The following is a 25,831-nucleotide window of genomic DNA, read 5'->3' on the forward strand; positions in this document are numbered from 1 at the left end:
CCGAAACCTCTCCATCCATCCCTGCCAGGAAATGGGGCCAAGAGGGATTTGGGATGCGGCCCCCATCAGTCATGGCCTTGGAGCTTTTTTGGGGCCTTTGGTCTCCCCATAGGAAGAGTGGCTTCTGGTGGGATGGACCCCCAGCGTTGCTTGTTTGGGGGGCTTGGGGGGCTGCGGGTCCCCCTTTCCTGGGATCTTTGTCCCACAGCCACTAGAGGCCACTGAGGCTCTGTGCTCCCGGCTGATTTACTCAGGCAGGACATTTGGACACACACTGGCACCCAAAAGTCTGAAACAATGAATCCCCAGAGGCAGCAAAGCTGGGGAAAGGCAGGGCAGGGAAGAGCTGTCCCTGAGCTCCGCTGGTGTCTCCAGGGGCATCCCCACACCAGGACCCCACAGGGAACAGGGGCACTTTTCCCAAATCTGGTCAAGCCACTCAGCTGCCCAGACCTGTGCTGAGCACTGGTGGGAATTCTGTGTGTCCTACCCCAAGCTAAACATCTCCAGAGGACAGGGAAATGCTGCCCCACGTGCAGCATCCTTCCTGGGCTCACCAGGAATTTCATGAGGGGTCAAGAAGACACTCCCATGATGTGGCATTCCTTACCTTGGGAATATTCTGCAAGAAAATCCCTAGATCCCGGCTGCTGCTGCCTCAGGGAGCCTGGGAGTGGAGCTGCCTGCCTCCCCAGGCTCCTCATTTTCATTTTGCCTGGAGTTAAAATTTTCTAGGATATTCTAAACAGCCATTCCCACTTAGAAGGGAAACATCAGACATCTTCATTTACACACTGCTCCAGGTGTCAAACTGTTGCATGACAATAACAAGTGGGAGACACCTCACCCAAAAAACAGAGAATTTCCAGCTGCAGCCGAATGCAGCAGCAGGTGCTCAGATAAAACCCAAACCTGAGAACAGCATCAGGCTCTGCAACCTGGCCAAAGCCTTCCCAGACAAACAGTCAGTGTTTGGGAGAGGGACTGTATTTTTTGGAGGTTGGATGTCTGTGCTGCCTCACATTTGGGTATTTTCAGACCCTCGGTGAGCAGGTGAGAATGGCCACTGCCTCCTCTGGGCTGCCTCAGTTCCCAGCCTCACTGGCTTTGGAAGAAGATTCCCTGCCACAGATTTTTCCAAGACAATTCCTCCCCTGAGTTTTGACAGGATGTGCTTGTGATAGAAATTGCCCTGTTAAATTCATGTTGGTAATGCAACACCAGGAACGTGGAGGAATACGAAGAAAACCAGAGGAATTTGGGCTCCTCTCCATGCTACAACACCTCAATTATTAATATATATAGTATTACATTATATAATACTATATAATATTATGTAATATATATGGTATTATATAATACATACAATGGTATATATATATATAATTTTTGCAGAGATAAATGTGACACCCGCACAAGCCCTTTCCTTTGCAGGTGTCCCACCCTTTCCCAGGGGCAAAGGGGAGCAAAGTGGGAACATCTCAGAGTCCCTGGAGCTGTGTGTGCACACAGCTCAAAGCACCAGCCCCTTCTCAGGGTGGGGGGAATAAAAGAAAATAAAGGAAAATAACCAAACGGCAGAAATAAATCCCCAAACAGGCCATGTGACACAAGACTCCAAAATACCCGCGGTGAGTCACGGGTGTGGAGATGGGGCTGATCCAGCTCTGACTCAGCCCGGGCAGCCGGTGCAGCCTGTTTGTGTCCCCCCCACAACTCCTGTTTCCCATTTTTGCTCCAAACCTGCTCAAATATAAATAAATACTCTGTGACTAAGAGACATGTGGTGGGGCTCAGCCTGCAGCAGCCCCTTCAAGACCCCCAATTCCTGGTGGTTCCACAAGGGCTGGACACACCAGTATCCCACAAAAACCAGGCCTAGGGACCAGTGAAGTATTTAATGTGTTTTTTAAAATATGTATTTTTGGAGGGGGAAATACACACACACAGGAGGTTCTTGCTGATGCCACGTCAAGGAAGCACTTGGGATTTTCCAGCTAGCTCTAATTAATTAGTATTTTCTCAGCTTAGCATCGTTTTAAACCTGAAGCACCAATTCCCATGGGTCACAGACAAGGAAGCCAACACAGAGCAGAGCCTGCCCAGGTGGAGTGAAGCCTCCCTCTGGGACACCACATTGGAGGGCAGAGGTGCTGGTGGAGCTGGGATGAGACTCAGTTCCCACCTGGGTGCAATCCAGCCCCAGCCCTTTCGAAGCCACAGCATCCCCAGAGTGGGGGGAACCTCAAGAGATGGCTGAGTTTGGGGGAGGTGCCTTGGGAAAGCTGCTCTTGGATTATTCCCACTGGATCTGGACAAATGCTCGGGGGTGGAACTCCCCTTATTATTTACAGCTGGGTTGAACCCCCACGGTGTTTGACCTCCTGGGATTCTCCAGGTTGATCCCAGCCTCATCCCAGGTTAGAGCACCATCCCTGAGCCACAGGGTAAGGAAAGGGGAAAGGCAGGATCAGGATGAGACCCTGGCAGCATCATCAGCATCCATAACCAGTTTCCATAGCAACAGGTTCAGCCCCAGATCGGCAGCAGGTGCTGGGAAGCAGGAATGAGGAGGGAGCTCGGGGGGACCCTATGAGCAGCAAAAAATAGGGTTTGGTACAGAAAATCACTTTGCAACTCAGCCCCTCGGGAGCGAAGGGAGGCTGAGCTGAGCCGTGGCCCGACACAAACCCAGGACAGCCCTTTCAGGGACACCGGGGAGCTGCCCCCATCCCCCCACCCCTGCCAGGCATGGATCCTGTCCATCCATTCCAGGGGGATCAGCATTCCCAGTTTATTCCCAGCTGGGCACCAGGAGCTCTGCTGCGCCCTTCCCTGGCTCCGGCCAGGAGCAAACAGCCACGAGACCCCAGAGCATCCATCCCACAGTCCTGAACGCCGGGGAAGCGCAGGCCTGGGGAGTGATGGGGAGGGAGAGCCCGGACAGGGATGCTCCAGGCGTGCGGATGCCGGCGGGGCCTCGCCCCCACCCGCGGCTGTGCCCTCCTGCGGCACGGTTACACAAGGCTCCCGGCGCTTGCATAAGCGGCAGCAGCCACTGCAGCCTCAAGGAGAGAGGAGAAGAGAGCGGGAGCCGCGGCCCCGAGCCACGCCTGCGATGGGATCCCTGGCCAGAGCCCGGATCCCACCGGCGAGGGCCGCGGGTCTGGAGCAGGGCATCCTGCAGCCACTCCTAAACCAGGTGACACAACCCCCTGCATGCAGCAGGACTGGCCCCATCCCTTCACCGCCCTTGTGGATAGACTGAAAACAGCAAGAATTCAACGCTTAACAGCCATAAAAGGCTGCCAGAACCCCCAAAGCCAGCGAGCAGCCTGCACACCAGCCCTGTGGCATCCAATACTCACCTGCTGCCACTTCCAGGCCTGGAAATGGGGTTAGTCCCAGGCGAAAACCATTTTTAAAAGCCTTTTAACCAAGCAGGTGTGAGGGAAGCATCCTGTGGGGCTTGGGCTCCCAGGGAGCCTCTGTGGAGCAGGACACCCATGGGTCAGCATCAGCCCCCAGTCCTGCTCTGGGGGGAACGAGCACCGCCTTCAAACCAGCACCCATCAGCACCCAGGGTGCCTTTGGCCAACCCCTGGGAGTTTGGCACAGGGCAGCTCACCCTAAACCACGGTGTTCGTGCCCTAAACCACGGTGTTCGTGCCCTAAACCACGGTGTTCGTGCCCACTGTGGTGCATTGGATCTGGCTCAGCTCCACGGCTGTCAATGAGCACGTGGCCAGAGAGGGTTTTAAGAACCTGCAATGCCAACCAAGTCACCTTTCCCAGGGGATTTACACCCTTTACAGGCTTCCTTTCCAGGATTCCTAGGTGCTGTGCTTGCTGTACTGGGGCTGATGTTTTGACTCCAACTCCTTCCCATCCCACAACCCACATCCCTTGTTTTTCTGCCCAGTGCAAAGAAAGGATTAAAAACCACAACAAAAAGCAAAGAAATCCTCTAATTTAATGAGCAGAGAAGCCCACAAACCTCTAGCTTGGCTTTTTAGGTATGAACAATATCATCTCTGTGTCTTGAGGAGATTTAATTATTTTAACAATTAAAAGGGACCTCCCCAAGAGGCTACACATGGAGGGCACAAGCACCTGCAGGACTCATGTGCATCCCAGCCCAGCACAAACTTCCCATGGCAAAGGTAACTTTACAGGTGGCACAGAAAGAGAAAACCAGAAAAGGTCATTGCACAAGAGGGGCTGATTCTCCTGATTTAAATACAGCCCCACAAAACCACACTGCAAAGCCACAGGCACACCCAGAGCTGCAGCAAACACTCACCAGTGACCCTTGGGCAGTGATGCTGCTTCCTTGCAGGCAAGGGGAAACATTTCCATCCTCCTTCTTTGTATAGGGAATGACTCTATGGGAACAGCTGCCACCCCAAAGGCACGACACTGGGACAACCAGCTCACTGGCAGGGTCAGATACCCCAGCTCTGCACCCATCCCTCCCCTGAGACACCCCCCAAACCTCAGCCTCAGGCCTTTTATTGCCTTCAGGATAACAAATCCCAAAATCTCAGTGCAGCTGCCCTGGGAGGGGAAACAACACAAAAAGACCCAAGCCCCAGGTGCTTAGAGAGCTCCAAGCCCCAAGGTGAGCATCCAGCCATCTGATTGCCTCTGAAAACCATTGTTAAGGTGATTCTCAGCAGAGGACACGTGTGGCAGCCCCGAAGCCCCCCCAGAGTCTGTGTTGTGCTGGGGTGAGGCAGAGCTGCGGGAGGAGCGAGGGCGATGTGTGAAATCGAGGGGCGGCCACAGCTATTTCTGCTCCGTGTCAGCACCCACTGACAGCAGCACCCTGGGAACACAGAGAAGCTCCAGGCATCTTTTTTCTGAGTGAAATTCACCTGTACATGACTGCACTTCCCCATTAACCCCCAGCATTGTGAGGTGTGGAGCTCGCTGGTTCTGGGGGCAAAGCTGGGGGGTCTGGGGACACAGCGAGCTGCTGGCACCCTTGACATCTCCATTTAGGCTCCTGAGATTCCCCCTTATCTGATGGGCAGAAGCTTCTACAAATCCCTTCTCCTTCCTTCTGCTCAGGGTCACTCTTTTTTTCCCCTTAATTTCTTGGGACTTGGAGCGAGACCCAGGCAAATGCGACTGATTGTGTAACGTTTTGCTCAGAAAGCTTCTTAAACAGTCACATATTTCTATTGGATTTCCCTTGCCCTTCACTGCTGATTACTGGAGTATTTATATATAAATAGAAGCTGTCTTCCCCATAATCTGCTTGTTTCTCCTAATTAACTCAGGGCTGCTTTCCTTGGGTTGCTCAGCCCTTGGGTTTTGGGGGTGCAGGCACCCAGCAGCACTCAGTGAACCCAAATGCACCAAATTTCTGCTGAAATTGCTTTTTTAGCTGGTTTTAAAGATGCAAAACCCTCCCTTCCAAACTTTATGTGCTCAGTATCTGCCCCATCCTCCCAACTCCCAGCTCAGGGAAGTGCTCAAACGTGATTTCTTCATCTTCCTCCTTCCTCACAAAACTTTCCCTTAATTCAAGGAACGTCTCGATTTGATAATTATTTTAATCATTATTACTCATCTTTCCCCTTTCTTTCCCCCCTCAAAACTTCGTCCTGGGCCTGTCAATCACTTTAATAGCTGTTTACAACCTATCATCAAGTCTTGCATAACATCCACATGACTTCACTCAGATGCCTCCGACACCCAAAAGCTGCCCCTGGGCTCTATTTCAGGAGTGATGGAGCCCACGGCACCAACTGGCTGCATCCCCCGCCGGCATGCCCGGGGTCCTGGGATGGGGAAAATCAAAGCCAAAGACATGCCCGAAGCAAAACTATTTTGTAGTTAACACAAGGCAGCCCCACGCTGCTCCCCGGCTCAGGTTTTAGGGGTGAGGGTTGGTTTGGTGGGCTCGCACCCCTCCCCAGCATCGCAGGTGGATATTGCACCAATTTGTAGAGATCGGGAGCTGAAGGCATTGGAGCAGCCCCTGGATGGCAGCGTGGCCTCTGCCCCCAACTCCCCTCTCAGCACTGGGACACACGCACACCAAACATGGCAAATTCTGTTTAAAATGTCGTTTTCTAGCGAAGTTCTCCACGCCGCGGCATCGCCCGTCGGCGGCGGGTTGGCGGGGGGACGGGGCAGAGGCGCAATCTGTGCTGGAACGGCTGCCAGCCCTTTTCCTTCGGCAGCGACGGCTGGCTCGTGGGGCGGGGGGGGACACGACGGCTCTTTTTTAAGCTCTCCCGTCCTCCCCCTCTCCCTCAGATTTCATAACCCTTCAAAGCACGAAAAGGCTCCTCCGGTTCCCGGCTAATGAGCCCCTGCGGAGGAGGAGCGCGGCCCCGGCGGGAGCGGAGCTCGGCAGCAAAACCTCCCCCGGCGGGTGGGACGGGGCAGGGGGACACGGAGGGGTCTCTGCGGGGTCTCGCCATAACCCCAACTTGGCCAGTTCTCTCCCCAAAACCGCTCTTGGCACGAGGCTGCCCGGGATGGGACGTCTCTCCCTCCCCGTGCAGATGCTGCATGCAAATGTTTATTTACACAGCATTAGGGGGTTATTTATTAAGCCACGGTTGACAACTGTATTCAAACTAATTTCTCTTAATAAGGCACTTGCGGTCACCCCGGCAACAGCACCGGAGTGCCCTTCTTGAAGGAAAATACTGGGGTGAAATCCCCTTGGATGCCAAGAGGGTGCTCTGAGGGGGCCTCTGGAGATGTTGGGGCTGGAGGCACCAACTCCCTTCTTGGGAGATCTGCTCCATCCCCCGAGATGGAGTCCAGAGGGAGGGAGGAAACTGGGCTAGAAGTGTCTATTTTATGTGATAGATGTATAGATAGAGAGGTCACCAAAAGCAGGAGGGCATCCAAGGGGGTCCTTGCTTGCCCAGGGGAAAATAAGGGATGGCAGAGCTCCCATGTCCTGCTTTGGACTGGAAAACACAATGGCTGCTTTATCAATTCCTGTGATTACAACACTAATTAGGATGATGTGGGATGAAGGCAGGATTTCTGTTTCCTTGCACTGACCAAGGTGACAGGTTAAACTATGCAAAGAAAGACAGCAGATTTCTCAGCTCCATCTCTGTCTCAGAGAATAATCAAACCAAATTTCCCCTGGGTTTTAAAATCCTGGATGCATCAGTTCACCAAATGCTGTGCAATCCAGGGTTTGCAAAACACAACTCCCCAAAACTGGAAGGAAGCTCCTTTTCCCATCTGAAACCCAGACTCACACACTAAATCATCACGGGGTTGTTTTGGGGGTATTTTACTGAACAGTCACTCAGTGCTCCAACCAGCTGGGGTGGCCCCAGGGAAACCCACCAAGAACCCACCCCAAAACAAAGGATTCACACTGGGAATTAGAGCAGGCTGTGATTTACTGGGACAAAAACACTTCTGCAACAACAGAGAACACGACTGTGCTGAGGCACCCGGCCGGCAAACCTGCAGCAGCACTGAGCATTGCCACACTGGGGCCCTCAGAGAGGGGACATCAAAGCAGACACTGGAGGGGTGCTCGAGGTTCTGGGGAACCCAGAGAGCTGACACTGAGAGCAGAGACCAGAGGGAAGCTCCTGGAGACCCAAGAGAGGTGAAACCAGAGCAGAGAGCAGAAGGATAATCCTGGGGATCCCAGAGAGGCCACACTGAGAGCAGACACCAGAGGGATGCTCATGGTCCTGGGGACCTTGGAGAGGTGACACCAGAGCAGACACCAGAGGGGTGCTCATGGTCCCCAGCACAGGTTTCCCTCCCGTGTCACCCCCAGACACACAGACACAAGACAGAAGCCTGCTGGGACAAGGCTGCTACATGCCCAGGGAGGGAGCAGAAGGCAGTGGGTTCCAGACGGGCTCCACGGGAGACAGTGGCACACAACTCCCTCTGGAGGCACTTGATCCTTCAATCCCGGGCACCCTGGCTCTGCCTGTGAAGCTCCAAAGGCACACGTTGGCTGCAAGGGATCTCACAAACTCCTGCTGGGATTGCAGAGAGCCTGAAGGAGCCCAGCACTGTGTGGATGGGATGGGGTTTGGTCCCAGCCTCCAACTGGCCTGGCTGGGCTCGATCCTCCTGGCTGTGACAGCGGGGCCACTCTTCACATGCTCATTCCCAGCCCAGATTCCCTTTTATCCATGAGGTGAGCATGTTGTCAGACTTTGCCTTCTCTGAAAGCCATCTGAGATGGCAGGAGCCAGGCAGGAGCCTCAGGAAAGCAGGGATTTGGGGCTGAGGGGCTGCAGTGGGGGCTTGGCAGTGATTCAGAGCTGGGAAGAGGCATCTAAGCAAGGACAGGGAAAGTGGAACAGGCCACAAGATCTGCCCTGGAAACTGGGCTTGGACCAGAAGAAACCAGAATCAGAGGGAACTGCTGTAGCTGGAAGTGCTGATCTAGTTGAAAATAAAGAGCATCTACTGCAGGCAGTGGTAGGTTCCCTTCCAGGGCAAAATCCTGACTGCTGAGTGCAGGATTTAGCCCAGGCTGCTGTGTGTGCAGGGTTTGCTCTAATAAACACACACATCCCTGCAGCAGAGGAGTTGAGCTCCTTGGAGGCATTTCCTTAAGGATAGATCCCTGCTCCTGTGCCCTCAGTAATCTGCCCAAGCCTCCCTCCTCCTCCTCTTACACACTGCCTGGGTTGTAGCACAGCAGGTTGAACTCCAGGTTCTCATCCCAGTGACGGAGCAGCACAAAGAGCTGCTGGGCTGCAGCTTTCACCGTGGCCAGGCTGGATCCCTCGGGGAAGTCCTGCCCGCTCAGCCACAGGCTGGCTTTGGCAGCCACCAGCTCCCACTCGATGAAGTAAGAAGCTGAGCTGTGCTCCAGCCAGGCCAGGGCCACAGCCGTGGCCCACAGCATCCCCTCGGGCTCCGTCTGCTGCTGCAGCTCCACGTCTGAGAGCACAGCCTGGAGCTCCGAGCCGCCCTCGGTGTCCCAGCCGCTGCCGCTGCCGGCGGGGGAGGAGAAGCTGCGGATGGTGATGGCCGGGGGGCGCAGCTCCTGCTCCTGCTCGGCTCTCAGGGCTCTGGAGATGCTCTCGGCAGCGCTGCCCGACAGGTGCCGAGGGCGGCCCGCGTTCCCCAGCACTGCTCCCCCTGCCAGGTCTGCAGTGGTGGGGCCCTTCCCCTGCCCGCTGGGGACCAGCAGCTGCTGGGGGCAGTTCAGGGGTTTGTGCTCCGAGGAGGAGGAGCTGTTCCTCTTGCTGCTGTAGGAGCCCGAGGGGCTGAGGGACAGGCGGTGGCAGGCGAAGGGTGACGTCCACTTCAGCTTCTCCATGGGGATGTTGACGGCGTCGCAGAAGGCTGAATTCAGAAGGAAGGCACCGCAGGCCAGCTGCAGGGACACCTGCAAGGGATGGCAGGCACAAAGGGAAGCTCTGGCACCAATCACTTGTGGGTAGCTCAGGAAAAAGGCATGTATGGGTGAAACAGCTCTCCATCTCTGAGCAGGTCACTGGACGTGGTTGTCAGAGGTAGCAGGAGGAAGATTTGGGGGGATCCTCCTCTGCTCCCCTGCAGTGACCACACAACCCCAACAAGACCCAGGGAGGAGCTGCTCACCAGGGGAAGGTAGTCCATGCTCTCACTGTCACCCTCAGAGCTGGCTTTGCTCCCTCTGCTTGGAGATTTACTCATGAAGCCTTTGGCAGCTCGAACCAGCAGCATGGTTTTATTGAGGGTCAGCCTGTGAAAGGATGAAAAGGTGTCTGTGACCTCTGTGCTCATCCTGACACCCACCCTCCCCTCCAAACCATCCCTACTCCCCAGACACTGGCACCACGCTTAGCCCCAGCTCCAGTTCCTTGGGTCCCTCCTCTCCCCCTGGCTTGTGTTCACATCAGACCCACACAGGTGGAAGGCACCTGCTGAGGTCAGAGGAAGGTTGAGCTGGCTCATACCTGGCAGCAAAGAGCCTCTCAATGGATTTTTGGGCTTGTGCAGAGGAAGCAGACAGGCTGTGGAGAGGCCCTGGGGAGAAACACAGTGCTGGGTTAACAAGGTGCTACAGGGGAGCAAAAGGGAGCAGAGTCAAGGTCCTGGCTTGTTTGGCTGCTGAATCTTTGGCAAAACTCCTCCTCTCCCCTTGCCTCATTTTTCCTATATGGATAATAAAAATTCCTATACCTTTTAAAAATGAACCTGGGGGAGATTTTTACCAAAAGTCACATCAAGTTCCATCCTTTACACCTCAGAATGAGTCCGGCCCTGTGCTCACAAGCCTAGTTTTAGGTAATAAATTTTTATAAAATTCCCCAAAACTCAGCAGAAGCCCAAACCACTGACTTGATGGAGCTGCACGAGGTGCCAGCAGCTCTTTCCCTACCTTCAGGGCCACGGCAGCGCTCCCAGGCAGACAAGGACGGGGTGCTGGAGGGTGAGGGGCTCCTCTCCTCAGCATCTGCAATTGAGGAACCACATCAGCAACAGCACCCAGCCAAAGCCAGCACCTTCCCTCCCACGGCACGATGGGGTTAATGAGCCTCTTTGGGGCTCTGGTAATTCAGCTCCAGCTCTGACAGTGCCAGACAAGGTCCAATCCAACTCGTCTTCATTAGTGGAGGATTTGGTGACAAGTGAGTGTCTCACATCCCCCCTGCCTCTAATTACACTCGTTTCATCCTTCATGTTACCCACGCTACGGCTGCCAATTAACTCCCAAGCACTGCCAGCAGCACCCCTGCCATGTCAGGGCTGTGGGGGAAATTGAAGCTTCCTCTCCCTTCAAGGAGATGAGCCCCAGCTTGACATGTGTCTGGTGAGCACAGTATGCAAAGGGGAAGGCAGGATTTAAAAGGACCAGAGAAGGTGTCCCAAGCCACTGAGTGCCAGCCTCCTGCTGAGAGCAGGTTTGCCCCCAGGCAGGCTGCACAGGCCGGACAGCTCAGTCCTCTTACAGGTTCAGACTGCCTGAAACCCAAGCAGCTCTCAGTCGCTGGCAACCTTTAGCAAGCATAAGGGATATCAGCTCTTTAGTGATTATCAGCTCTTTTGAGTTCAGCTCTTTTGCTTGCTAAGGCGCTGCAGGCCGACCGGCAGATCCTGGCGAAAGAGGAGAAGGCCATCTTGGTGTTCCACAGCCATGTCTTTACTGGGGGTCTGTGAAGGGTTCCAGAGATGGCTCTTCTAACCAGAATGGGCTAAAACAGCCCATTCTATAGGGTATAGGGGGATCCAGAATTGTCCAATAGCAGGGGTTAAGGGAAAGTGACCTATGGGGTTACAGAGAGATAAGCTGGGGTCTGAAAGGTGGAAGACAGGGGCTTGCCATGACTTGGCATTTCCTATCTTTAGGCCTCTGCTCTCCACGGGGCCCTAGCAAGCCCCTGGCCTGCTACAACTGAGATCTCTAACACCAGGGAGGAGATAAAACCCCAGGCAATCTTACTCATGCTGATCAATCCATAGTCTCCATTCTGGCCACATGCTGCCTGAGGATGTCCCGGGGAAGAGCCACGACGCCTTCTGTTTCCTGAACTCTTCTGTTTCCTCTGGTTGCCTTGCTTGGATGTTGCCCCTTGGCATGAGAGAAGAGAATGGCCAGTTTTAGAGAGAGACTGGCACATGCATGATGGCAATGAAACCACAGAATGAGCTTGGTCAGGAACTGGAGTGACAGGACAAGGAGGAATGGCTTCAAACTGGAAGACAGTAGGCTTAGATGGGCTATTGGAAAAAAATTCTTTGATATGAGAGTGCTGAGGCCCTGGCACAGGTTGCCCAGAGAAGCTGTGGCTGCTCTCTCCATGGAAGTGTCCAAGGCCAGGATGGAAAGAGCTTGGAGCAGCCTGGGGTAGTGGAGATGGTGGCAGGGGGTGGAATAGGATGAGCTTTAAGGTCTCTTCCAACCCAAAACATTATGTGATTCTCTGGTCATCCCTGGGTATCCAGACCTCAGAGGAGACCAATTCCCTGGCCATAGAAAGAGGTTTGTGCCACCAAGATCTTGACCACAACCTTGGGTATGGGTCTGGTGCCAAATTGTGCTGCGGCTTCATAGGCTTTGCCCTGAGAGAAGTTCCCCAGTGACACCTTCCCTGCCAGGCCAAGGTTCCACCCCTGTGCCAGCCCCACGTTACCTGTGTGGGTGTACTGGACCAGGGTGGGCAGGTAGGAGCTGGTGCTCAGGTCCACAGGCACGAAGGCTGTGTACTTGCTGATGATGTTACAGGCCTTGCTGGTGTGGACAGCGCTGAGCTGGAACCGCCGCCCAGACCCTGCCACGGGAGGGACAGCAGGGTCAGAGTCCAGGGGCCCCAGGGGCTCCCCAGCCCTCACACCCAGCTCCCACACCCACCCCCATGCCTGGGGATCCATGCCCAGCAGGGGCTGTATCCCTTTATCTCTCTAAACTCTGCCTACTGCTGCTCCTGCTCTTGTTTCACAAGCCCAGATGCACCTCATGAGGACAGGGTTGACATGGCCCAGGGACATGTGTGGCCCACGGCAGTGATGTGTGGCTGCTGCTGGAGCTGGATGCCACTTCCCAGCTCCGAGTGACCAACTCCTTAAAAATAACCATGTTACCTCATGCATGAAGTAGAGGGATCACAGAATCATGGAACATACTGAGTCAGAAGGGACTCTCAAGGACCATCAAGTCCAACCCCTGCTTCTGAGGAGTGGGAAGGAACATGAGTTCAGGAATGACCATGTGCAGCAAGGCTGCAGAAGCAGAAGAGCACAAGGCAGCTGAAGGGAGCTGTTATCTGGGAGTTGTGTGAGACATTCCCTAATATTTTATCACCAGCAGCTTTTGTTTTCACTCCAGAGGCTGCTGAGACTGCTGGGAAGCCCTCCCGAGGCCGGGCAGGGTCTGCCTGCAGCCAGCTGTGCATTACCATGCTCGATTTCACACTCCCTCTCAGCGAGCTGCTCCAAGTCCTGGATGAGTGACTTGGCTGCCAGGTGGTGGAAGGTCTCACTCCACACGTCTTTGTCACCATCCTCGCGGCTCTCCCGCTCCCGGAACAGAGGGTGGATATCAAACGTGACTTCCCACTGCACAGGCTCGTTGTTCCTCAGCCCCTTCACCACTGCCCTGCAGAGGGCCCTGGGGGAGGAGCGCGGGGAGCCGCAGGCAGCGCCGATATCCAGGTCCTGGGGCTCCCAGTCGGAGGAGGTCTCTGTCTCAAAGGTGAGGGATGGATGCTGGGCAGCCTCTGCAGAGAGGGGAGAGGAGGATAATTATCCACCTCCCTGGGAGCTGAATTCCCCACTGGCACCACAAAACCATAATTAATCCTTCCCAACTGTCACACGGTGGCACGGGGTGCGATGCAATGGCACCAGACCCCGGCACGGACAGGTGAGGCTGGCCATGCCTCCCCCTCTCCCACTCACCCACATCCCCGGGGCTCCGGCTGTCCGATGAGGAGTGCAGGCTCCTGATGGCACCGAGTGCTTCCAAGCCCCTCGCCGGGGCTTCCTGCAGCCCGTCCGGGGGGGCGGCGTCGTGGCAGAAGGACACACAGCTGTGCTGGAGCAGGGCGGGGCGCCGGGCGCCTGTGCCGCGGATCCTGCCCGCAGAGCCGTGCGGGATGGCCGGGAGGGGCTGTGAGCAGAGCAGGTGTTAGGGCTGGAGCCAATGGCACAGACCTGCTCTGTGCCCTCTGATCCCATCTGCTCCGTGCATGGATCTGCTCTGTGCCCTCTGATCCCATCTGCTCGAAGTATGGATCTGCTCTGTGCCCTCTGATCCCATCTGCTCCAAGTATGGATCTGCTCTGTGCCCTCTGATCCCATCTGCTCTAAGCATGGACCTGCTCTGTGCCCTCTGATCCCTTCTGCTCCAAGCATGGATCTGCCCTGTGCCCTCTGATCCCATCTGCTCCAAGCATGGATCTGCTCTGTGCCCTCTGATCCCATCTGCTCTAAGCATGGACCTGCTCTGTGCCCTCTGATCCCATCTGCTCCCTGCATGGATCTGCTCTCTGCCCTCTGATCCCGTCTGCTCCAAGCATGGATCTGCTCTCTGCCCTCTGATCCCATCTGCTCCGTGCATGGATCTGCTCTGTGCCCTCTGATCCCATCTGCTCCATGCATGGATCTGCTCTGTGCCCTCTGATCCCATCTGCTCTAAGCATGGACCTGCTCTGTGCCCTCTGATCCCATCTTCTCCCTGCATGGATCTGCTCTCTGCCCTCTGATCCCATCTGCTCTAAGCATGGACCTGCTCTGTGCCCTCTGATCCCATCTGCTCCCTGCATGGACCTGCTCTGTGCCCTCTGATCCCATCTGCTCCCTGCCCAACCCCTGTGAGGGGTGCAGTCACACAGGTCCTTCCCTCTGCCCACCCCTAGCTGGGATCCATGCCCAGACAAAGCCCTCCACCAGACCTTGGGGTGTCCTCAAGGGACCCTGGCCCCAGGGGCTCCTTCCCCAGATATACAGAAGGTGAAATATGAGTTTCATCCCTCCAGACATTTTAATGACTTTACTTGGGAACCAAAGAAAAGAAGAGAGACAGAAAGATCAAGGACCAGTTGCTTAGTAACGAAAGGAGAGAGGTGCAGGGGATGGGAGAAAGGAATTTTTATCTTTTTATCTTCTTTTTTTTTTTTCTTTTATGAGACTGTTTCTCCACTTTCAGGAGACATGCATCCCCCACTCCAGCACCTGTGGTGCCACATTCCACAGAGATGCTCCCCTGTGCAAGGTCTGGGTTTCATCCCTGTCCCCAGGGCTGTGGGAAGATCCATCTGAACAGACAGACTCTATATTCCTAGGACATCAGCAGCAAGGAACAGAGGTGGTAGAAAGTGGTGGATGGAAGGATACTTTCTCTGAGTGACAGACATATATGACCTCCACCACCACCTAAATTCTGTTGCTCTATGACACCACCAGCAAAACTGGGAGCCAGGTGGCTCCAGGCATGATTTACCAAGCTAATATTGACACATCCTGCCATACCCTTTCTGTTCCAAACCTGCTCCTTCTCCTGCCTGAGCTCTCCTCCCAGCCAGGGGAAGCCAGCTGGGAATGGAGCTGGGGGTTTAAGCTGCCTGTGGCTGGTGCTGACCTTTCCTTCCCAGCATGGCAAGCATGGAGATGAGCTGAGGGCTTGGCTTCACACCCCTGAAAATGTCAAGCCCTGGCAGCAGGACTGGGAGCTGGGAGAGCTGCTGGGAGCCCTGGCAGCAGGAGGGATAGCAAAACCAGGCTGCATTTAATTAAGAGCAGGCTGCATGCTGTTAACCATTTACTCCCCCCCAGAAGGGAGTCAGTTCCATCCCTGCCCGCACACCAAGGGCAGGAGGATGCTCTGGGGACCTTCCCAATACAGGGAATGTTGCCAGTACCCCTAAAACCTGCTTGTTCTTGGTCACTGATGCTGTTCACCACCCTCACTGCTGTAGCCTGAGGGCAGAGGTCTCATCCCTCCCTCTGGAGCCCTGGCTCTGCTTTCCCCTTTGCCCCCTCATCTCCCCTCCCAGCCCTCACCCAGTGATCTCTAACCCAGAGAAGAGGGGAAATGAAAGTCCCTGCTCTGAGTTTCCATGGGAACACAAGTGCTGCTGTCCTCCTAGCCCTGCAGATGCTGATTGCAGAGCAGAGCATCCCAGCGATGCCAAGGATGAGAGAAAACTAAGAGAAAACTATTCCTATCCTTCCCAAAGATCAGCTGAAAAATCTGCCCAAATTCCACCTGCTGCAGGTAGGGGACAAAACCCTGTTCAGCAGATGTATCATCACACAGGTTCACATCTCATCCCAATGCTGTGTAAGGCAATGGATCCAGCTGGGAATCTGCTTTGGCACTGAATTCCTTTTCCCTGCCAGGCACAGAAGTGCCACAGCCATGGACAGGTTTGAATCTTAAATTGTAGGGAGGTAAGAAGGACCAGAGGAGCAGCAAGGTGAAGCACAGGCTGCTAAGGGGAAGGGGAGCAGGGAAAAGCAGGCTCCCATGGGGAGGGACTGCTATGGGATATCAGGATGGGATATCAGGGACATCAGGATGGCACTCTGCCCCCTGCTTGGCTCATTTCCTCAGTGTTTGGGATGTGCTGCAGAGCTGTATCTATTATCTATATCTATATCAATATTTTAGGGCTAGTGTGAGTCAGGCCCTTTCCTTCAGGCTCTTATCCACCTGATATTTTCCTCCTCCTCCTTGCTGGCTTCCACCTGCAGGCAAAGCCTCTCAGGGGATCACCTACCTGGAAATCCACCTGCCAGGGCTCAGGGCTGAGCTGCTGCAGGTCCTGCAGGTGGGTTTTCCTCAGGGGGTTTCTCACCAGGGCAGTGCCAGGGTCGCTGGCTGTGGGCACCTTCCTGCGGGGCTCGTGCTCGGAGATGTGGGTGGTGCTGTACGCCCGTCTCCTGGACAGAGCCTTCACATCCATTCCTGAACGGTGGGAGAGAGGATCAGCTCCACTCCACACTGGGATCAGCCAGCACCACCCTCTGGCTCACAGTGGGAGGCAGGGAGCCCTCACCAAGGTCCTGCCAAAGCTCAGGGGGCCACACTCAGCCCTGCAAAGTTTTAAACAAAGCAGCAAAACCACAGAAGGAAATAGAAACACAAAATTCCTGGGGATGTCAAGAGAGCAGGTTGGGAAGGTTTTGTCTGAGGAGTTTTCAGTCAAAAAAACGCCTGACTGCATTTCCTCAAACCTCCCTGGAGAAGACAAAGGGTTTACTAATGAAATTTAATTAGTGCAGACACGCTCCTGTCAGAGCAAGACTAAAATCTGCCTTGGAAAGACATGATTTCTCATTGCTTTTGACAAGTTTGAGGGGATGCACAGTACAGATCCTCTTGGAATAAAAGGGAAGAACATCCCATGAGTAACAGAGGTTTCCCCAGCTCCAGGGTGCAACAAGCTGCTTTATGCCACATGCTGCTGAAACAAACACCCAGCCAGGCCGTGGTGGGGAGGAGTGACACCCTGGGGAGAGGGCTTTGGATCCATTCTCCCCCTCTCCTGACTGGGAAGCTGCTTTGCAGGTACAGGGATGGTCTAGCAGAGCTACCCATTTGCTCACTCCACTCCTCCTCACACTGCTTGGGAAGCTTGTAAATAATTATGTGGCCAAAGCTAAAGCTGCTTTGAAAATCTCCAGGGAACCCAGCTCACCAGGGCTTCCCTTGATTTCCTGACAGGTTTGGATAAAACATCCAAACCAAACAGACTTGCTCAAGCCTCAGGAGATCTGTCATCTCTCCTGCAAACTCCTCCAGCTCTTTGCAGCTGAAGACATGTGTAAATCAGGCAAAAAACTTGGGGGAGCAGTGACAGAAGTTTGATTAGAGAGACAGGGCATCACCCCCCGCCCCCAGCATGTAGAGAGAAAAATCTGACCCGTGTCCGTGTCCGACTCTCCCCCAGGGTCTCTGCCCACGCCCAGGTGCTCGGGGGAGTGCTCGGTGGGGCAGGACCCCTCTGAGTCTCTGGAGTGGTTCCAGCTCTCCAAGCCTGCTCCCTCCTCCTGGGAGTGAAAGAAAACAGAGCTGCCCGACTCCTGGGAATGCATCGTGCTGTACTGCCGCCTCTTGTCCTGGGGGGAAGCACAGAGAGGGAACAGGTCCCACCACAGTCTCTGTCCACCAGCTCCCAGCTGAGACAGGCTGCACCAGCATCCTTAGCCACTACTGCCCCCCAAAGTCCCACCCATCACTCCCTTAAAGCCACAGCTGGGAAGCAGGAGACACCCCCTGACCATGCACAGAGCCAAGGCTCTTGTGTACACCCCAACACCCCCTGCTCCTGGGACAGACTCACAGCTCTGGGGTTGGACAGGTACGGGGAGGTGTCACAGATGACACCGTAGCTGACCAGGCGGTCACCAGGGAACAGGCAGCTGCTGCTGACAGGGGACACCAGGACCTCAGTGCTCTCAGGAAAGACCCACTCCACGGACACGTCGCTCAGGACCGGAGCCATTGCCTTCTTCAGTGACCTGATCATCTGCAAAGGGCAGGGAGAGAGGTTCAACACCAGCTAGACACAGTGGGAGCCATGGTGCACGTGCCATGTGCTGCAGGGAAGGGGAACATTCCCTCAAACAATCCCATCAGCTGATTCCTACCCTCTCCTGACATTCTGCTTCCTGTTAGTCTACTCTGATGTCCATCCAAACACCCCCATTTCCTTGGCACAGTTATACTTGACAGAGCTGGGTTAATGGTTGGTCTTTTCCAACCTAAATGACTCCATGATTCCATGATTTTTACCATGATCAGATAATGATGGAGCACAGGGCTGATCTCACACACACTGCCAGCCCAGAGCAAGGTGGGAGCTATTGGCCTGAGGGATCTTACTTGATGTGAGGCAGCATCCCTTGCTCCCCTCTAGCACCCAGGCCTTCACTGGTCTGAGCCCCAGCCCCAGCTCTTTTCCTGAGCCCAGCACTCACACACTGATAATTTTGGAACAGCTCATTGCTGGCACAAGCCACTGCCAGAGATCAGCAATGCTCTGCCTGTTACACATGTGGAGAAGACCAATATTCGTGAATACCTCATGGGCAAATCTCCCATGGAGCCATCTACATGAGCTTCCCTGCATGCCAAGGGAACTGAACACCAGATTTAGAGACAGAAGAGCTCAAATATTCCCCATTGTTCCCTGCTTTTTCACAGGCTTGGGAAGACACACCAGGCTGTGTTTTATAAGGCCATTAATTGACGCCTCAGACTGCTGAAGGCACCGAGCTGCACAGCCTGCAAAGCTCTTATTAATAGCTCTTATTAAACACCTCTCTCTTCACTGTCTCTGCTTTTAATTTACATCAGAAATGTTGATGCCATTCTGTCTTAGAGAGGTTTTTGTGTGCTCCAGGCTCCTGCAGAGGGTGGAGTTGCCGAACTCCTCCTTGAGAGATCAAGAAAGTAGAAGCTGGCTTTTTGGAGATATTTAGGAGCTAAAGACCCAATTCTCTCTGGGTTTAGTCAAGCAGCAGGTGACAGGCTGGGCTCTGCATTCACCAGGGGACAGAGCCATCCCTATGCCAGATTTCAAGCACACGGTTTTACTCTTCGTGGGGAGAGAGGGAATGGAGAGCCTTTAAAGCCAGCTTAATAAGCAAAGCCATCACAGCGCATTCCTCTCGCTCCAACCCCGCGTCCTTCTCGCCTGAGCAACGCCAGGGCTGAGCCCGACTTCAAAACTAATTGGCTGCTTTGATGCCGGTCCCACTGCCCTCGCCGTACCTGAGGCAGAGCCGCCTTTGAAGGCAGAGCTGCAGCACCGCGGCCATCGTGGTCCCCAGCCCCAGGCGGAGGCAGACGCACCCTCCGCTCCCTCCGACGGCCGCCGGACACCGAGATGCTCTTTGATCCCCTCCCGCTGCCCACCTGCTGCGGGGGGGGCTGGGAAGGCAGGGCCAGGATGGGGAATGAGCCCCCCGGGAGCCGCGGCCTCCCCCTCGCTGAAGCAGAGCATCCTTACAGCCCCGCGGGTGGCCCCCGGGGAGCGGGGCTGTACCTTGGGCTGCAGCCTCTCGCCCTCCTCCAGGAACTCGGAGACGCCCCTGGACACGGCAGCCAGACCCCGCACCAGCCTCCTGCAGGCGTTTGGCCCGAGGCCGAAGCTGTAGCACCTGCAAAGGGACAGGGAGAATCAGGATCCAAAGGAAAAGCCACCCACCAGCCCCATGTAGCTCACACACTCCCTCAGGCAGAAACTCCCTCTGGCTTTTTGCCACTGCTGTGTCCAGCAGAATAAACCAGCCCCTCTTTTAGGTATGTGGCAAGAAGGTTGAGAACCTCCCAGTGCCTAAAGGGGCTCCAAGAGAGCTGGAGAAGCACTTTGGACATGGTCATGGAGTGACAGGACAAGGGGGAATGGCTTTATGCCAAAAAACGGCAGGGTTAGACTGGATATTGGAAAGAAATTCTTCCCTGTGAGGGTGGCCCTGGCACAGGTTGCCCAGAGAAGCTGTGGCTGCCCCTGGGTCCCTGGAAGTGTCCAAGGCCAGGCTGAAGGGGGTTTGGAGCACTCTGGGCTATGGAAGGGGTCCCTGCCATGGCAGGGGGGTGGAATGAGATGAGCTTTAAGGCCCCTTCCAATCCAAACCATTCTGGGGTTCTATGAACCACCAGCCCCCTCCTCTCAGCAGACCCCAAACCCCTTCCCCAAAGAGCAGCCTTCAGCAGTGACACTCAGGGGTTCCCAGCAGGACCTCCAGCCTTCCCCTCCTCTGCAAACACAAACAAGCTGCTTTGCTCTCAGTTCAGCTCTTTTCCCTGCTGGCTGTGGTCAATAGCACTAAAGATCCAGTAATTATCTCTGCTTGCAATGAAAATAAACATTTTCTCAAGGAAGGATGATCAAGCCAGGTGAGGCTGCTCCCCCTCCCCTCCCAGGTCTGTGAATCAGGGTTTGGTTTGGGCTGAAGGCTGCAAGTCGAGCTGGAGCCCTGGCAGGGAGGGCAGTGCTAGGTGGGGATGGATGTGCCAGGAAGCCAGGAGGATGGGAATGGGTGGGATATTACATTTGGGCAGGGCAGGAGATTGCTGAGAAAGAAAGCACCTTGAGCAGCAAACTGCATCTGCACAAGGGGCTTTTCTCTTGGAGGGTTTTAATCCTCAGCTGCCTGCAAATCCTAGGCCAGCCTCACACCCCTCCTAAATAAGGCTCTGATCTTCTTTTAAGATGGGCCATGCCCAGCACTCTCCCTTCCAGGGTCAGCTGAGACCATGCTCCAGCTCTGATTGCATTTAACCCTCCCTCCCTTCCAGCCCTGCAAGAGCCAGGGGTGGGAGGGTGGGAAACAACCAGACCTCTGTGCAGTTACAAACCCACAGAGCAGCTTCCCTGATAACTCCAAAGTCTGAGAGATGGAAGAGGAATCAGGATTTCTTACATTTTCCCCATGTTTTGTGCCCCTTAAAGAGGCAGAGGAGAAACCAGAACAGCCTGTGATCAGGGCTGGGGAGCCAGGCTGGGAGCTTGTGCACAATTAGCTGCTTTTTACATTGCTGCCTTTCAGCATATTCAATTCTGCACAGCCCCATCCTGGAAGCAGCTGGGGCCAGCCCCAGATGTGCTTTAAAAAAAAAATATAAAAAAAAAGCAAGGAAGATTGTTGGCGTGTCAATCTCTCCTAGCAGGAAGCATCAGCCGAGAGCTGTGAAGTTGTCAGCTCAATTATCCTGCTTTTGATTGTTTAAAAAGCATCTGAACTTCTGGGATTCGTTCCAAACCCTTTGAGGTTCTCCCATGGCTCATAGCAGCAATCTCTCCTGCCTCTGTCTCTGAAGTGGGGACGTCTGTGAGAGGGAGCTGTGCTCAAGGGGAGGCACATGCCAGCCTGTGCCAGGTTTCTGGCCCTGCAGGGCTGAGTCTGTACCTGGTGGAGCAGGAGTGGTCCCGCAGCAGCTCCAGAACCTTCCCAGTGTTGCTGATGGCCCCGGCTGTCAGCACAAAGAGCAGCCGGGGGTGGCCCCTGTGGATGGGCTGGCGGAGGAGCCACTTCAGGGGGGACAGGAGGTTGATGCTGCCCATATCAGCCCGGATCCTCCTGATGCTCTGGCAGGCAATGAGCAGGCTCTCCTGCTCAAAGGAACAGTGGAATTGTCAGCACCAGCACCCTTTGAGCACCAAGGAGAGCCATGGGAGAGGCTGAGGGAGTTGAGGCTGCTAATCCTGGTGAAGGGAAGGCTTTGGAGAGACCTTAAAGCCCCTTCCAGTGCATAAAGGGGCTCCAAGAGAGCTGGAGAAGCACTTTGGACAAGGACCTGGAGTAACAGGACAAGGGGGAATAGCTTTAAGCTGAAGAAGGGCAGGGTTAAATTTGGTATTATAAGGAAATTATTTACCATAAGGGTGGTGAGGCCCTGGCACAGGCTGCCCAGAGAAGCTGTGGCTGCCCCTGGATCCCTGGAAGTGTCCAAAGCCAGGCTGGATGGGGCTGGGAGCACCCATGTATAGTGGAATGTGTCCCTGCCCGTGGCATGTAAGGTCCCTCCCCACACAAACCAGTCTGTGATTCTGTGAACTGTGGGCTCACCCACCTCACAGTAGGCCTGGCTGACAGGAAAGAGGGTCTTGAAGGTGGATCCAAACCCAATGATATTGAAGAGACACGCTGGCATCAGGCTCTTGAGAATGACCAACAGGGCATCCTGAGGGGCAGAAAGCAAACAGACATGAGGACACTTGGATCCTCCCTGGCTGCCCCAACTTCACCAGTAAAAGCTCTGCCCAGAGCCATCCCATCTTATTGCCACTTTCACCTGACAACGAACCAACTGCTTCTTTCCCATGCCTCTATATGACCCAGCTCTTTTCAAAGTCCCTTGATGATATTTGGGATGTGAAGCAGTGAGGAAAATGGGGAGTCTTTGGAAAAAAAAAGACAACAAAGAACTGAACAATTTTTTCTGTTTGTTTTTAAGGGATTCAATTTGTGCTGGCAACACAGTGCTGCAGCACAGAGCTGGTGGGTGAGAAGCAGAGTGTGAAATTGAGAAGTGCGACACGCAATGCATCTCAATGCCTAAACTTGCAGAAAATAAACAAACAGCTTAAAGTTACACAAAAGGAAAAGCCTCCCCCATCCCCAATTCTCTTGTATTCATAGCTGGCTTCAATTAAAATAACTGGGAGACAACAGATTTAAGCTATTTTCTTTACCAGAGGTGGTTATCTAATGTGCCTATTCCTGGGCTTTACATAAGGCAAGAGCAACTTGAATTGTCACAGTGGTATTGTGGACAAGTCCAGGACAGAGCTTGTGATCACAGGAACTGGGCAAGAGCTGCTTAAGGAGCTCTTGAACTTGTAGGAGCAATTATGTGGCAGGAGAGGAGACCCATTTAAAGCAAAGTGTTTATTTAAAGCAAAATGTAAAGCAAAGTGTTCAGGAGCAGCTCAGTTCTATTTAAATGCTGATCAAGGCAGACTCCTGCCAGTCTGCCGAGGGCAGCAGAAACCCTCTAGCCAGCCCCTGGAGGAGCTGCCAAGGTCACACGAGGAAGAATAGCCTCCTTGAGTTGTCCTACCAGTGGCAAAGACCAAGTGACCACAGAGGGACACAGCGAACTCCCTGCCTAGGTCCAGTAGGGATCCCAAAAGCTCCTCCTTACAGGCTCCCAAAGCCTGTAAGACTCAGCAAAAACTCAGAGCTGGAGCACTGAAAATCAGTGGAATAATGTACAAGAACAGGGCTGCCCTTTAACAGGCTCTGGAATACTTGAATCCAAGCTGTTATCTCAAACCTACGAGGATATATTTATACCACTGCTCCCAGATGGCTCCCGGGATGCTGGCTCTTCCAGATCTCAGTGCTGACATCCCATCTTGGAACTCATTACAAGGGAAAAAATACAAATTTCCAAATATTTCTCTTAAAGCACTTCCCAAAATGGGCAACCGATGCCTGCTTGCTATTTCAGCAAGCAGAAAGATTTATTGCTTCTTATGGTAAATATTGATCTTGATCCTGTTGCACTCCATAGCTTTATGGCAACTCAATAAGGAGGGATGTTTGCTTCTAGAAAAGTCAATTCCCAGTTATTAGTGCAGTTTTGCCAGCGAGCACCATCACAGCCTGGCTCTTCTCCCTGGCTGCATCAGGGTGGGAAAGGAACTGGCTGCAGGAAATTTAAATCCCTGAATTTTCCACTCCAGCTGCTTTGGACGGGTGCCCTCCTGCTCTGCACAGGCCCTTCCACCCCATCCCTGAGTGCATCCTGAGGCTACACAGCTCCAAGACCTGTCATGCCATGCATCCAGCCAGCTGAGGATGATGCAGAAGGTTCCACCAACCAAAACCCACCCAAACCCTCTCAGAACAGCTCCTGCTGTGAGGTCCCTGGTGTCTGCAAGTGACAAACAAGGACAGGACACTCAGAAGAGGGACAGTGAGTTTCTCCCTTGAGGTATCTCCTCCAAAATCTCCCACAAAATATTTTTTCCTGAAGGTGAACAGCCTTTTTCCTGTTTCTACAGCCCTCCTGAGATGGGGTTTCCATTTCAGGACCAATCAGAGAAGGGCTCTGATCCTGCAGGTCCCCATCCCCAGGGGACAATCCAGCCTCCACAGAGGCTGCAGAGACTGTGGTGCCCAAACTCAGCCATGCTATGAGTTGGAATGCAAAAATCCACGCTGGGAAAAGATTCTCAGACTCCTAAAGATGCTGGGGGAAGGGGTTACAGGCCCAGAGATATCCTGTTCCCCCTGGGAACAGCCTCCCTATCCCAGGGGATGTGCTGCAGCCATCTGCAGGCTCCCCAGCATCCCAATCCTTGTTGCTGAAGGTGTCTGTCCTTCTTCAGCAGTTCCCATGGAAACTGGAGACAGATGGGAAAAGAGATGTGCTAGAAGATGGACAAGTTCAGGAGTGGGTCTGTGGGAACCTCATGAGGTTCAGCAGACCAAGTGCAGGGTCCTGCACCAGGGCTGGCTCTGGGTAAGAGCCACATCTGACAGAGGAACCTCAGACCCACAAAATATCCTGACAATGCTATTTTGTATTCAGAGCTCTCAGCACAACTCCCATAACTATTCACCAGGCTGCTGGTGGCCATTTGTGCTTGGAAAAGGGATGTCTCATATTTAAATCATTTCTGTGGGTTCACAGAGATGCCCATCAGCAAAACCTCTCCTAATGCATGGTCAGCACCTTGCTCCCCTTGGAGCTCCCTGGAGGTTTCCTCCTAGGCAGCCATCCCCCAAAGCCCTTCTGGATACAGGGAGAACTGGAAAAAGGATGCACAAAACATGCCAGCAAGAGAGGGAAAGAAGTAATTTTATATTTTATGTGCTGATATGAAGAGCAGAGGAGAACAGGGGAGAGTCACCTTTGCTGCAGGTACCAAAGGAGCGCCATGGTTGAGATGACTAAAATACAGCCTATAATTACCCCCCATGCCCTGATAATGAACAGTTTCGCTCTCAGCACCCCCACTGCTCTCTCTCATTCATCCCTGCTGACAGGCAGGTGCTTCCCCTCCTGCAGGTACCTTGGCATGGCTGATGCTCACACCACTCATGCTCCTGCTGCGGTCTACCAGGAAGATGAACTCGCCCTGGGCTTTCCGGAGGCCTGGCTGCACAGTCCTCAAGTCAGGGCAGAAGTTGAGCATGATGACAGGGTGGTGGGGGATGTCCTTGTTCAGCCTCTTCCTGATGATTTCCATCTAAAAGAAAGCAGGAGATAGCTCCAGAGGTTGATTTCTCCACCCCATTTCAATTCAAGAGGAATCAGAGCAGGGCTCAAAATGCAAGTGCATGGCTTTTTGTGGGCCAGTATCTGCTTGTTCAGAGGTGACAACACCAGGGTGGGCCAATATCCAGGTGTCCTAATCTGTCCATACCCACAGTATTCACCATCCCTGCAAGTGTCCAAGGCCAGGCTGGACAGGGCTTGGAACAAGCTGGGGTAGTGAAAGGTGTCCCTGCCCATGGGAGGGGTGGGAGCTTTAAGGTCCTCTCCACCAATCCATTCTGGGATTATATGGAGCAACTGCACACTCAGATAAAAGCCTGGAGAAGAAATCAAAAGACCTCGCCCTACCCAGCACCTTGCAAATCTGATTCTCCAAACATTTCATTAGATCCTTCCCGAAAACCTGGTTCATTAGCACAGCTTAGCATCCCACCGAGGCACACCAGAGGTTTTCTCCGTGGTCACTCACTAATGAAGTGTGAGATGCAGCCCTTGATCTGCTGCATTCAGCACTCCAATTCATTCCTGCCGCCTCTGGTTTGCTGCTTTTTCTGCCCATTTCTTTTATCACTTTTCTTTGTAGGGATTGAAAGGCTTTGGAAAGCTGAACCGTTTGCTCCGGCCATGGCTCGATAGGAACCTGCATGATCTCTGCACTGCACACAGCTCCAATGGCTCTCCACATTTTCTCTC

General features: G+C 54.0%; 1 protein-coding gene across 2 annotated transcripts in view; it reads right to left on the minus strand.

Moving 5' to 3' along the window:
- Nucleotides 1-7,370: 7,370 nt before the first annotated feature.
- VWA5B1 (von Willebrand factor A domain containing 5B1) overlaps nucleotides 7,371-25,831 on the minus strand; it is a 29,198-nt gene continuing 10,737 nt past the window's right edge. For both annotated transcript variants that reach the window (XM_071448938.1, XM_071448937.1), the window contains exons 9-23: nucleotides 24,933-25,109; nucleotides 21,980-22,090; nucleotides 21,316-21,518; nucleotides 19,449-19,563; nucleotides 17,742-17,927; nucleotides 17,322-17,517; nucleotides 16,176-16,363; nucleotides 13,354-13,564; nucleotides 12,852-13,172; nucleotides 12,090-12,227; nucleotides 11,399-11,527; nucleotides 10,337-10,411; nucleotides 9,912-9,981; nucleotides 9,574-9,697; nucleotides 7,371-9,358 (exon numbers count right to left, since the gene is read on the minus strand). In XM_071448938.1, coding sequence (XP_071305039.1) covers nucleotides 8,636-9,358; nucleotides 9,574-9,697; nucleotides 9,912-9,981; nucleotides 10,337-10,411; nucleotides 11,399-11,527; nucleotides 12,090-12,227; nucleotides 12,852-13,172; nucleotides 13,354-13,564; nucleotides 16,176-16,363; nucleotides 17,322-17,517; nucleotides 17,742-17,927; nucleotides 19,449-19,563; nucleotides 21,316-21,518; nucleotides 21,980-22,090; nucleotides 24,933-25,109 — 2,967 coding nt within the window. In that variant the 3' untranslated portion in view covers nucleotides 7,371-8,635. The remainder of the gene's footprint in view (nucleotides 9,359-9,573; nucleotides 9,698-9,911; nucleotides 9,982-10,336; nucleotides 10,412-11,398; nucleotides 11,528-12,089; nucleotides 12,228-12,851; nucleotides 13,173-13,353; nucleotides 13,565-16,175; nucleotides 16,364-17,321; nucleotides 17,518-17,741; nucleotides 17,928-19,448; nucleotides 19,564-21,315; nucleotides 21,519-21,979; nucleotides 22,091-24,932; nucleotides 25,110-25,831) is intronic.

This window comes from Agelaius tricolor, unplaced genomic scaffold (genome assembly GCF_023055355.1).
Source record: "Agelaius tricolor isolate 1412-34295 unplaced genomic scaffold, bAgeTri1.0.p SCAF_28, whole genome shotgun sequence".
NCBI classification, from domain to species: domain Eukaryota; kingdom Metazoa; phylum Chordata; class Aves; order Passeriformes; family Icteridae; genus Agelaius; species Agelaius tricolor.